At 44.7% G+C, this 13,930-nt stretch overlaps 1 protein-coding gene across 10 annotated transcripts in view; it reads left to right on the forward strand.

The window, feature by feature from the left end:
* Nucleotides 1-13,930, forward strand: part of LOC129812846 (ryanodine receptor 3-like) — a 199,661-nt gene that overhangs the window by 105,539 nt on the left and 80,192 nt on the right. For all 10 annotated transcript variants that reach the window (XM_055864766.1, XM_055864767.1, XM_055864775.1 and 7 more), the window contains exons 16-23: nt 84-202; nt 1,376-1,509; nt 3,334-3,575; nt 3,768-3,960; nt 6,590-6,806; nt 7,031-7,135; nt 11,123-11,226; nt 13,774-13,857. In XM_055864766.1, coding sequence (XP_055720741.1) covers nt 84-202; nt 1,376-1,509; nt 3,334-3,575; nt 3,768-3,960; nt 6,590-6,806; nt 7,031-7,135; nt 11,123-11,226; nt 13,774-13,857 — 1,198 coding nt within the window. The remainder of the gene's footprint in view (nt 1-83; nt 203-1,375; nt 1,510-3,333; nt 3,576-3,767; nt 3,961-6,589; nt 6,807-7,030; nt 7,136-11,122; nt 11,227-13,773; nt 13,858-13,930) is intronic.

Here is a 13,930-nt window from a genome sequence, read left to right on the forward strand (position 1 = left end):
CAAGAGCATGCGTTTGCGAAATTACCTTTTGTGTCTTGTTCCCTTGTCCTCTGTGGCCGTTAATTGATGATTTGCCACGGCAGGCATACTGGAGGTTCTCCACTGCATTCTAATTGAGAGCCCGGAGGCTCTAAATATCATCCAGAGAGGACATATCAAGTCCATCATCTCCCTGCTCTACAAACATGGACGCAACCACAAGGTGAGCTGAAACCGGAGGAGGAGCTGTATCAAATATATCAGCAGGATCAAGTGCATATACTGGAACTACATAGTTTTTGTTTTGATACTAATTATCCATCACAAGAGCTTGACCACAGTTTCTTATAAAGCACAGTAATTCACAGATGAGCCTGCATTTTATTAGTACCCCCAGTGCTGACAGGGCTGCAGAGAGTTGATGAGTTCTTGTTGGGGCTGGGCATTTGACTGTAATGTGTATAGGCATTGTGTATCAATATGTTTACATTGAAATAAGCACTCCAGCGGGGCTGCCATCTCCTTTGTCATAAATCACAGTGGTTGTATCATTTGGCTGTAGCCGGTCATAAAGCCGCTGATAATAAAGCGCAGGTCTTGGCCTGGCTCCCTTGGCTGCCGTTCTTTGCCCATTTAATTCTTCTGCTTTGTAAAGCTAGGATGGGCCCACATGCATCAAAATGATATTACTGGATGTGGTTTCTGCTGATTAGCATCTCTCAGTAGTAATTATGACTGGCTGCATTAAAGAGCGGCTGGACTCACCGATTCCGCATTTTTTTCTACTGCTCATTAAGAAAAATTATATTTGAGTCTTGGGGGTGTGGTTTGATGTGGGTGTGTTATGTTTGCTTTATTGTACCCTGGAAGTTATTGTTGTTTATCCCTCTTGAGGCACGGTAGCAACAACATAGACAGTACCACTTCCTCAAAATAGTCATCATTAATCTAAGATAAACACAAGATGCACGTGAATTGATTCTGATTTTTGGAATATTGACAAGTGGCAGTTAGGATGCAAGTGCACATAGTCTCAATTCTCCTTTTGCCCAAAACAGTGACATACTTGAGTGATCCCTATCAAGATCACCGCAGCTCTTTGTCTGTGCATGACAATTATCTTTAGGTGTTACAAATCCGTGTTTCTGAGCAAGTGGTCATAATGGTAGTACAAGTAAGTCGTGACGACCTCAGTTACACAAATCTTGCAAAACTCCGTTTTGGAATGTACTGACTTTATGACCAAAATTATCCTACTTATGCCTTAAGTAATAATAACAGAATAACTGTTTCTGACTAATACCATGCCACATACTGTGGAAAGCTTTCTAACAGACAAGTTGTTATTTAATAGCTAAAGGTAATTCTCTCTCTCTCTCTCTCTCTCACCCTGCAGATTTTGGATGTTCTCTGTTCCCTGTGTGTGTGTAATGGGGTGGCAGTACGAGCCAATCAGAACCTCATCTGCGATCACCTGCTCCCCAAAAGAGATCTGCTTCTCCAGACCCGATTGGTCAATAATGTTCAAAGGTAAAAAGCCATCCAATCCCAGCCCAGTGTAATTAGATTAAGGCGCTACTGGTTGTAAAGTATGAGTGATATATATATATACAGTGGGGAGAACAAGTATTTGATACACTGCCGATTTTGCAGGTTTTCCTACTTACCTACTACTACCTACTTACAAAGCATGTAGAGGTCTGTAATTTTTATCATAGGTACACTTCAACTGTGCGAGACGGAATCTAAAACAAAAATCCAGAAAATCACATTGTATGATTTTTAAGTAATTCATTTGCATTTTATTGCATGACATAAGTATTTGATCACCTACCAACCAGTAAGAAATCCGGCTCTCACAGACCTGTTAGTTTTTCTTTAAGAAGCCCTCCTGTTCTCCACTCATTACCTGTATTAACTGCACCTGTTTGAACTCGTTACCTGTATAAAAGACACCTGTCCACACACTCAATCAAACAGACTCCAACCTCTCCACAATGGCCAAGACCAGAGAGCTGTGTAAGGACATCAGGGATAAAATTGTAGACCTGCACAAGGCTGGGATGGGCTACAGGACAATAGGCAAGCAGCTTGGCGAGAAGGCAACAAATGTTGGTGCAATTATTAGAAAATGGAAGAAGTTCAAGATGATGGTCAATCGGTCTGGGGCTCCATGCAAGATCTCACCTCGTGGGGCATCAATGATCATGAGGAAGGTGAGGGAACAGCCCAGAACTACACGGCAGGACCTGGTCAATGACCTGAAGAGAGCTGGGACCACAGTCTCAAAGAAAACCATTAGTAACACACTACACCGTCATGGATTAAAATCCTGCAGCACACGCAAGGTCCCCCTGCTCAAGCCAGTGCATGTCCAGGCCCGTCTGAAGTTTGCCAATGACCATCTGGATGATCCAGAGGAGGAATGGGAGAAGGTCATGTGGTCTGATGAGACAAAAATATAGCTTTTTGGTCTAAACTCCACTCGCCGTGTTTGGAGGAAGAAGAAGGATGAGTACAACCCCAAGAACACCATCCCAACCGTGAAGCATGGAGGTGGAAACATCATTCTTTGGGGATGCTTTTCTGCAAAGGGGACAGGACGACTGCACCGTATTGAGGGGAGGATGGATGGATGGGGCCATGTATCGCGAGATCTTGGCCAGCAACCTCCTTCCCTCAGTAAGAGCATTGAAGATGGTTCGTGGCTGGGTCTTCCAGCATGACAACGACCTGAAACACACAGCCAGGGCAACTAAGGAGTGTCTCCGTAAGAAGCATCTCAAGGTCCTGGAGTGGCCTAGCCAGTCTCCAGACCTGAACCCAATAGAAAATGTTTGAAGGGAGCTGAAAGTACGTATTGCCCAGCAACAGCCCCGAAACCTGAAGGATCTGGAGAAGGCCTGTATGGAGGAGTGGACCAAAATCCCTGCTGCAGTGTGTGTAAACCTGGTCAAGAACTACAGGAAACGTATGATCTCTGTAATTGCAAACAAAGGTTTCTGTACCAAATATTAAGTTCTGCTTTTCTGATGTATCAAATACTTATGTCATGCAATAAAATGCAAATTAATTACTAAAAAATCATACAATGTGATTTTCTGGATTTTTGTTTTAGATTCTGTCTCTCATGATAAAAATTACAGACCTCTACATGCTTTGTAAGTAGGAAACACTGCCGATTTTGCAGGTTATCAAATACTTGTTCTCCCCACTGTATATATAGTGTTGGATATCCTTTTCATTGCTGTGTTTGTTTGATTAGATTGTGCAAGGTGAAGGTGCATATAACAACATCGATCACAGTTACCGGTATGTGACTAAGCCCTAATCCGTGTCTCTAATCTTTGGCAGCATGAGGCCCAACATTTACCTGGGAATGAGTGAAGGCTCGGCCCAGTATAAGAAGTGGTACTACGAGCTGATGATTGATCAGGTGGACCACTTCTTGACCAGCGATCCCTCTCACCTGCGTGTGGGCTGGGCCACCAACAAGGGTTACGCCCCTTACCCAGGTGGAGGGGAGGGTTGGGGGGGCAACGGGGTGGGGGACGACCTCTACTCTTATGGCTTTGACGGACTTCATCTCTGGTCAGGTCAGTTTTTTTTCCATCTGAGTCTCAAGCACATTAAGTCACCTGCTTCATAAATGATGAGAAGTCACCCAGATTGTGTCTAGACAGTGTGTGTCCTGCAGGACAAATATCCCTGCCCACTGTGTGTGCGTGTGCATGCATGTGTGTGTCTTGCAGGTCATATTTCTGTGCTGAGTCTGTGGTTTATTGCAGGTCGTATCTCCCGGGCGGTGGCTTCTATTAACCAACACATCCTGACCTCTGAGGATGTGGTGAGCTGTTGTCTGGACCTGGGAGCCCCCAGCATCTCCTTCAGGATCAATGGACAGCCCGTACAGGGCATGTTCGAGAACTTCAACATCGATGGACTCTTCTTCCCTGTTGTCAGCTTTTCCGCTGGGGTCAAGTATGTGTCTGTCTTACACACACACACCTGCCGTTTATATGAATGAACACGTATACACACATACAGGGCCCGCTCCTCAAATTGCTTTCTATTCTCCCTCTAGTTTGCACAAAACTCCATCTAATCCATTCCTCTATAGTTTCCTCTAAATATAAATCCTTAAGGGCTCGGCATACATCTTACTCACTTGTGTTGCCATGTCAACAGCAAATGATGTGACTGACATGTCTGAAAAATGAAATTTCAGGCTCCAGGAAGCTTTCCAGGATTTCATGACCGACCCTGTTTTCTACAGCAAAATGGCATTTTACTATTCTGGACCACTGTCTGAGACATGACGCTTGACAGCTCAAAATATTTCAGTTCACATCAAATTCCATAATGGCCTGCAAGCTACACTGTATCTCAATTACCACAATAACATTTTCAGAAGAATTATGCAAAATTATACAGCATTATACAAAATTAACAGGAACTCATAATTATAGGAATTCTGTCAGCGTTATTCTGTCTGTATGATGCAGGCAACATCATATATTGTAAACAAACCCTGTGGGGTGTGAACATTTCCTGTCCTCTGTGCAGCGGGGCATGCTACGCAACGGCACACACTTGTTAATAATTGATTTGTGCACTGCACTCAGTGAGAATTGGAGTGAATGCGTCATCATCACTACTACAGCTGCTATTTCGGTTACGGCCCAGGAGGGCTTCTGAGTGGTGGGCTGAAATATTGCATCATTCTCAAAGTGGGGTTAGTCATAGTCACTTTCTGCTCTGCCAGGCTCAGCTGGAGCTTGTTTAGAGTTGACCTGGGGCTTGGTTAAAGCTAGATTGAGGCTGGGGCTGGGGTTCAGTTGGAGTTGGGCTGGGGTTCAGTTAGAGCTGGTCTGGGGTTCAGTTGGAGCTGGGCTGGGGTTCAGTTGGAGCTGGGCTGGGGTTCAGTTGGAGCTGGGCTGGGGTTCAGTTGGAGCTGGGCTGGGGTTCAGTTGGAGCTGGGCTGGGGTTCAGTTAGAGCTGGGCTGGGGTTCAGTTGGAGCTGGGCTGGGGTTCAGTTGGAGCTGGGCTGGGGTTCAGTTGGAGCTGGGCTGGGGTTCAGTTGGAGCTGGGCTGGGGTTCAGTTGGAGCTGGTCTGGGGCTCGGTTAGAGCTGGTCTGGTCCTCGATTAGAGCTGGGCTGGGGTGGCTAAAGCTGGGCTGGGCCTCGGTTAGAGCTGGGCTGGGCCTGAGCCTCGGGTTAGAGCTGGGTCTGAGCCTCGCGTTAGAGCTGGGCTGGGCCTCGGTTAGAGCTGGGCTGGGCCTCGGTTAGAGCTGGGCTGGGCCTCGGTTAGAGCTGGGCTGGGCCTCGGTTAGAGCTGGGTTGGGCCTCGGTTAGAGCTGGGCTGGGGCTCGGTTAGAGCTGGTCTGGGGCTTGGTTAGAGCTGGTCTGGGGCTTGGTTAGGGCTGGTCTGGGGCTCGGTTAGGGCTGGTCTGGGGCTCGGTTAGGGCTGGTCTGGGGCTCGGTTAGGGCTGGGTTGGGGCTTGGTTAGAGCTGGGTTGGGGCTTGGTTAGAGCTGGTCTGGGGTTCAGTTGGAGCTGGGCTGGGGTTCAGTTGAAGCTGGGCTGGGGTTCAGTTGGAGCTGGGCTGGGGTTCAGTTGGAGCTGGGCTGGGGTTCAGTTGGAGCTGGGCTGGGGTTCAGTTGGAGCTGGTCTGGGGCTCGGTTAGAGCTGGTCTGGTCCTCGATTAGAGCTGGGCTGGGGTGGCTAAAGCTGGGCTGGGCCTCGGTAGAGCTGGACTGGGCCTGGGCCTCGGGTTAGAGCTGGGTCTGAGCCTCGGGTTAGAGCTGGGTCTGAGCCTCGGGTTAGAGCTGGGTCTGAGCCTCGGGTTAGAGCTGGGTCTGAGCCTCGGGTTAGAGCTGGGCTGGGCCTCGGGTTAGAGCTGGGCTGGGCCTCGGGTTAGAGCTGGGCTGGGCCTCGGGTTAGAGCTGGGCTGGGCCTCGGGTTAGAGCTGGGCTGGGCCTCGGGTTAGAGCTGGGCTGGGCCTCGGGTTAGAGCTGGGCTGGGCCTCGGGTTAGAGCTGGGCTGGGCCTCGGTTAGAGCTGGGCTGGGCCTCGGTTAGAGCTGGTCTGGGGCTCGGTTAGAGCTGGTCTGGGGCTCGGTTAGGGCTAGTCTGGGGCTCGGTTAGGGCTGGTCTGGGGCTCGGTTAGGGCTGGTCTGGGGCTCGGTTAGGGCTGGTCTGGGGCTCGGTTAGGGCTGGTCTGGGGCTCGGTTAGAGCTGGTCTGGGGCTCGGTTAGAGCTGGTCTGGGGCTCGGTTAGAGCTGGGTTGGGGCTCGGTTAGAGCTGGTCTGGGGCTTGGATAGAGCTGGTCTGGGGGTAGGTTAGAGCTGGTATGAGGATTGGTTAGAGCTGGTCTGAGGGTAGGTTAGAGCTGGTATGAGGGTTGGTTAGAGCTAGTCTGGAGGTTGGTTAGAGCAGGTCTGGGGCTTGGCTAGAGCTGATGAGGGGCTATTGTTTGGCCTCAGTGGCACTATGTTCTGCTCTAATCCCCTCCACTAACCCCTCCACCACTATCAACATTAACCCCCCTCATCACTCTCAAGCTGTCACCCACATACTGAACACACTGATTGGTAAGTCCCTCTCTCTCTAGGGTGCGTTTCCTGATGGGCGGTCGTCATGGCGACTTCAAGTTCCTGCCTCCGTTGGGCTATGCTCCGTGTTACGAGGCCCTGCTCCCCAAGGAGAAGATGAAGGTGGAGCCGGTGAAGGAGTACAAAAGGGACATGGAGGGGGTACGAGACCTGCTGGGGACCACACAGTTCATGTCTCAGGCCTCCTTCATACCCACCCCTGTGGAGACCAGCCAGGTAACAGGGGTATGGCTTTCAGCTCAGAACGCCTCACATTAACTGCAACATGGCTCATCTTAAACACAGTAACAGTGTTTATACTGCATGTTTTAAAGGGGCTTGTACAGTAACACCTACATTGTAAGTGTTTCCAAATATCCACAATGTATGATTGATGACATAGGTCTACTGTACTGTCTACAAACGGATGCTGTTTATCTACTACATTCTTTGTCTCTCAGATTGTCATGCTGCCATACCTGGAGAAGGTCCGGGACAGACTGGCTGAGAATATCCACGAGCTGTGGGCCATGAACAAGATAGAACTGGGCTGGTCTTATGGGAAGGTAGGAGACCTCTTTAACACTGATGGAGAGAATAGATTTGATAGATTCACAGAGCACTGGCAAACTATTTTGGGGAGTCCATGTCATTGACAGAGAGTATTCAGACCCAGTAACTTGTTCCACATTTTGTTACATTACAGCCTTATTCTAAAATCGATTAAGTAAAAAAAAATCCTTAGCAATCTACACACAATATCCCATAATGACAAAGCAAAAACATGTTTTTTGACATTTTTGCACATTTCTTAAAAATAAAAACAAAAATACCTTATTTACATAAGTATTCAGACCCTTTGCCATGAGACTCGAAATTGAGCTCAGGTGCATCCTGTTTCCATTGATCATGCTTGAGATGTTTCTACAACTTGATTGGAGTCCACCTGTGGTAAATTCAATTGATTGTACATGATTTGGAAAGGCACACACCTGTCTATATAAGGTCCCACAGTTGACAGGGCATGTCAGAGCAAAAACCAAGCCATGAGGTCGAAGGAATTGTCCGTTGATGCCCGAGACAGCATTGTGTCGAGGCACAGATCTGGGGAAGTGTACCAAAAAATGTCTGCAGCATTGAAGGTCCCCAAGAACACAGTGGCCTCCATCATTCTTAAATAGAATAAGTTTGGAACCAACAAGACTCTTCCTACAGAAGCCACTCCTCAGTAAAAGGCACATGACAGCCCGCTTGGAGTTTGCCAAAAGGCACCTTAAGGACTCAGACCATCAGAAACAAGATTCTCTGGTCTGATGAAACCAAGATTGAACTCTTTGGCCTGAATGCCAAGCGTCACGTCTGGAGGAAACCTGGCACCATCCCTACTGTGAAGCATGGTGGTGGCAGCATCATGCTGTGGGGATGTTTTTCAGTGGCAGGGACTGGGAGACTAGTCAGGATAGAGGCAAAGATGAATGGAGCAAAGTACAGAGAGATCCTTGATGAAAACCTGCTCCAGAGCACTCAGGACCTCAGACTGGGGCGAAGGTTCACCTTCCATCAGGACAATGACCCTAAGCACACAGCCAAGACAATGCAGGAGTAGCTTCGGGACAAGTCTCTGAATGTCCTTGAGTGGCCCAGCCAGAGCCCGGATTTGAAGCCGATCGAACATCTCTGGAGAGACCTGAAAATTGCTGTGCAGCAAACCTCCCCATCCAACCTGACAGAGCTTGAGAGGATCTGCAGAGAAGAATGGGAGAAACTCCCCAAATACAGGTGTGCCAAACTTGTAGCGTCATACCCAAGAAGACTCGAGGCTGTAATCGCTGCCAAAGGTGCTTCAACAAAGTACTGGATAAAGGGTCTGAATACTGATGTAAATGTCATATTTCAGTTTTTATTTTTATTTTTAATTAGCAATAATTTCTAAATTAAATGTTTTTGCTTTGTCATTATGGGCTATTGTGTGTTGATTGATAAGGGGGAAAAACAATTCAATTAGAATAAGGCCGTAACAAAATGTGGAAAATGTCAAAGGGTCTGAATACCAACCAATATAAACATAAATAAACTATAAACATAAATAAATCTCAGCTTGCAAATGTTTGTTTGTGTTAGGCCAATTATGATAATTATTTATATGAAATGCATTAACCCTGACCTAATCTTATAAATTCTACCAATGTTAAAGCACCAAAACAAGCCTGTACACCATTTTGCTTTCTCTTTTATAATTTGCGGTTCAAACCCAACAGAGGGTAAGTGAAGAATACTTCCATATTTCTCCTTTTGTGCTCGTCATGCCATTCATTCTAGAGACTCCATTTTTGTTTGTTTGTAGGCGAGAGACTCATCTTTTCTGTGTCCTAAATCAGTCATGAATTACAATGCAATTGTTGTAGTCAAAGGCACAGAAGGACATTTTGGCCATTCTGTTGCAGCAATAAAACAGGAAATAGACCTCAGTGACATGTTTAGAATATTGGTAATAAGATAAGATAATTAGGTGTGTGTTTACATATGTCTTATTTCACATAAGTTCATGTGTGAATTGGGAAATTAATTTGTTGCCTATCCCACTCCCCCTGAGACACCCTCAGAGAGTGGGCTCATAGCCAGGGATCTGCCATTAGAGAGATTTGAACCAATGACCTTTCGGTTGCTGGCCCAACACTCTTAACCGCTATGCTACTTGCCACCCAACATTGTAATTCAGTTCAGGGAATTTTAGTGGACACTTTACTGATTGGAAAGACTTTGAGTGGTATTTTTCTCTCTCTCTGTTAGTTGAATTCCAGATTATTAAACTGGACGCGAATTCATTAAGCCCTACTGTTACAAAGACTGAATGACTGTTTCTTGGTTTCATGTTAGTACATTGCCAAAATGACCTGTTGTGCCCCACTGCCCTTAAAGGTGCAGACAATCAATACCAGAAACAATATGCAACACAGCTCTTATGTCTATTTTACATAAGTGATGGATGTGTGTAGAGTAGACCACCGCAGCCCACCCTACTGAATGATTCTCTCATTCCTGCAGTCCCTCCTTCCACCCTATCCCACTTTTAAACACAACTGTGACAGTGTGATTTGTCCACCCACTGGACTGCCAGCCATTCCATCAGTTCCCACATCTTAATAGAGCCTTTGAGTTATGGTGAGGCGATCTATCACGCCGGGGTCAAACTCTCTTATTCATTTAAACAGAATTCTGCACCCCTGACATAGCAGTTTGGCTTTTATCTGTTTTTTACGAGACCTCGTTAGCTTAGGCCGGGTGACGTTGTCCTGGCAGTGCATGGAGCAAGCTACACCAGGGAGACAATATACTAAATCTGGGCTGAACAGAACACATACCTGGACAGCGCTGTTATTCTATTCCACTCTCCAGAGAGCACAGCTTCAGTGCTGATTTTAAAGAGGTCTGAGTTTTAGTTGCTGTGGTTGCTATGGGGTACAGAGATAGGGTATCTATATTAGCTGCCTGACACACTTCACTATCGGAGGCTAGTATGGTTATAGAATACTTGTAATAGTTTTATCAGCATGGACCATTGACGGTATAAAAATAATCTCAAATAAGCTGTGTGACATTCATACCAAGGCTAGTAAGAATAACAGCATGGACTTCTTTGTCCTCTGACAAAGCCCTATTTGAATGGACTGTAGTAGGCTGTCTGGACTGTAGTAGGCTGTCTGGACTGTAGTATGATGTCTGGACTGTAGTATGATGTCTGGACTGTAGTATGATGTCTGGACTGTAGTAGGCTGTCTGCACTGTAGTAGGCTGTCTGCACTGTAGTAGGCTGTCTAGACTGTAGTAGGCTGTCTGCACTGTAGTAGGCTGTCTGCACTGTAATAGGCTATAGGAAAAGTCTGTTAGGTAAAATAATTCCTGGGGAGTTCTTGTGCTATTCACAAAAGAGCTCCCGGGGGTTCATGTAGCACACAAATAGCTACATATCTGTACAACAAAACCACTTCATGTTTTCTTGGTCAACATGGATGTAATACTGCTTGGGCTGGAAAGAGCAGACAGATGGATTATTAGAGGTAAAACACAGCAGTCAAGAATATAATTATATATCTCACTTGGCTTGGTTTTCAGGACTCACACCTCTATCTTCCAAGAACATGCTCCTCCTCTACATTCATAACATGTCCACTAGACTAGACCGTATTATCACTCCAGTACACCAGTAGCCCTCTGTATGTAGACAACATCCCCACACTCTTAGAAAAAAGGGTTCCAAAAAGGATAACCCTTTTTGGTTCTAGGTAGAACCCTTTTTGGATCGATGTAGAACTCTCTGGAAAGGTTTCTACATGGAACCCAAAAGGGCTCTACCTGGAACTAAAAGTGTTCTAACTCTTATGGGGACAGCTGAAGAACACTTTTAGGTTCTAGATAGCACCTTTTTTTTCTAAGAGTACTCCCCTGTTGATTGTGATTTGAATTATACTCACCTTTTGGAATACTTATTTTCCCTTTTGTCAAGACAGTTGTAACAAATACTTGTACATGAACAATTCTCATGTGTTTCACAGATGAGGGACGATAATAAGCGGCAGCACCCCTGCCTTGTGGACTTTTCCAGACTGCCTGAAACGGAAAAGAATTACAACCTGCAGATGTCAACGGAAACCTTGAAGTATGTCCTGCATTATAAGTAACTATGTTAGTTTCACTAATGAAGAGAAACCTTGAAGTATGTCCTGCATTATAAGTAACTAATTTAGTTTCACTAATGAAGAGAAACCTTGAAGTATGTGCTGCATTATAAGTAACTATGTTAGTTTCACTAATGAAGAGAAACCTTGAAGTATGTCCTGCATTATAAGTAACTATGTTAGTTTCACTAATGAAGAGCGAGACATAGAAAGACAAGGAGAGATCCCGCTGTGCACACCACGCCATATTTGGTTGAGATGTTGATCAGTGAGATTTCAACCTTTATTCAACCACTCAAAAAGGACAGCCAGACGTTTGTTGAATTCCCAATGTGTTATCACTATGCTTTCAACCATCTAAAAGCAATGGAAGAACAATGTCAGATTGTTTGTTCAGTTGTCATCTAAATGTCACAACGTCTTTTAAACGTTTAAAAGCACAACAAAGTTTAAATGGGAGTACAATGTCAGATATGTTTTATTTATACAACAGATGAATGTGTATCACTGTGCTTCATCTAATAGCACAACAAATGACCTGAATTGCAGTTGAGATTACATTAAAAGTACATGCAAGTGATCAGATTAAAGCAATTGTGAAGATCTACACAGACCTGCAACCTTTGCATGCTATGTTGAACATGCACAATTACTATGATTGCATAAGAAGACACAGTAACCTCAAAATGTGGCCATGGATGTGATACTCATTTTAAGGTTGAATAATACTGTCACGTTAGTTATTAATATAGCCTTAACTTTTGGCTACATACTGTATTACAAAAGTAATATTGAATTGTGTTTGGTTGAAAATGCAACCAAAAATCAACATTTGAAGGAGATGTATCTTTTGTGCCACTGACTTAGTCTGGCCTTCATTCTAGTTTGTCTACAAATGTATAATTAATATGTTGGATTCCCGTCTTCATTCAGTTTGGGGCGGCAGGTAGCCTAGTTGGGCCAGTAACTGAAAGGTTGCTAGATCAAATCCCTGAGCTGACAAGGTAAGAATCTGTCATTCTGCCCCTGAACAAGGCAGTTAACACACTGTTCCTAGGCTGTCATTGTAGATAATAATTTGTTCTTAACTGACTTGCCTAGTTAAATAAAAAAATCTAGGACTAAATTGCATTAAACGTTTGATTTGATTTAATCATATTCTTTAACTTAGATATTTGGTTGAAATGGAGACGTGAAACCAACATATTAATTATTAACATGACGATTACATTTGAAATCAACCAAAGCTTGAAACCCTAGGCCTTTATGCATTGTCTGGGTTGAATTGAAACAATAGCTATTGATGACTTTGCAAATGATATATAGGCCTAAATAGTATCATTGATGATATATAACTTATAAAAGTATGGAGACATTTCATTTGCTCTGTTAAACCTTCCCTTTGGAATGACTTTGATAGCAACAGTGAATCTATTTAGTTATTAAAGGATCTCTCAATAATCATTCTTACGATAGCACATTGGTAATAGTCAGTGATAAATATCAAAGCTGGGCTTGGTTAAAACGCTGGATAGGAGACCAAAGGGCTAGTAGATAGATTAACTCTCCAGTAGGAGGTGCTGCCCAGCCAATAATTTTTTCTGATAGTGGCTATAACGTTGAAAATCTGACGTTGTTTCAAAGGTACAAATTCAACATATTTTATACATGGTTTGTCTATGTTGAAAATTGGATGCCATGATGACATACAGTAATCCTGTGGTTGAAATTTCACCCTGATTTACTTTTTTCAAATCCAATGTATTTCCCACATAGATTCAATGTCACAATACGTTGGCAAATTACGTTGAAACAATGTTGATTCAACCAGTTTGTGCCCAGTGGGATATGACTGACAGAAGGTGTGGGAAAACCAGGGGTCAGTTGGGTAGTAGACTGAAGGTGCTCTCCTGCTGGACTCTCAGCACCTGAAACACCCCCAGTGTTCCTGACATCACCCACCTGTCACCGTAGGACATCTGCTAATGATCCACACTGACAGCCCACACCCAGACACTGAGAAACACAAAATAAAGTTTCATGAGATAGAGAAGTGTATGTGTGATTGGAGAGAGAGAAAGTCTGGTTTGATTAACGTTCATCTACAGTGACGCTGACACAACAGAGACAGACAGCCTGGGCCCCTAAAGAGCAGCCCTGCTATTCTGCCATCACACCACATCTCTCATTTGTCCTCTTACAATGACGAAGCAATGAGATTTTACTGATACAAGTGTGAATAAACTCTTTCTTAACAAGTCCTTAAGGAGATTATATGGTTTCATAATGGATCAGGACATGCACAATTAAACAATACAATGTTCTCTGTGTATGCTCGTGCTGGTTCATTTGCCACTCTGCTTGATGTAGGAGTGCAGAAAACCACCAAACCTAGTATCATAACATTAAGCCTGCTGATTATAGTATTTAGTAGAGTGTGCAGGCAATGTGAGTCACCCTCTTAGAGAGCTCATCCTGTGTAGACAGGTCTTATCCCCAGGATGGAGATTGTTAATCTCTCTTCACAGGACTCTGCTGGCATTAGGATGCCATGTTGTCCAGGTCAACGCCAACGCTGAAGAGGACCTGAAGAAGATCAAACTCCCAAAGAAGTAAGAGTCTACTAGACGTTTAAATACACAGATCAGCAAGAACCTAATACATGATTTACCAACTTTTCGATAT

Source organism: Salvelinus fontinalis, chromosome 16 (genome assembly GCF_029448725.1).
Source record: "Salvelinus fontinalis isolate EN_2023a chromosome 16, ASM2944872v1, whole genome shotgun sequence".
Classification (NCBI taxonomy): Eukaryota; Metazoa; Chordata; class Actinopteri; order Salmoniformes; family Salmonidae; genus Salvelinus; species Salvelinus fontinalis.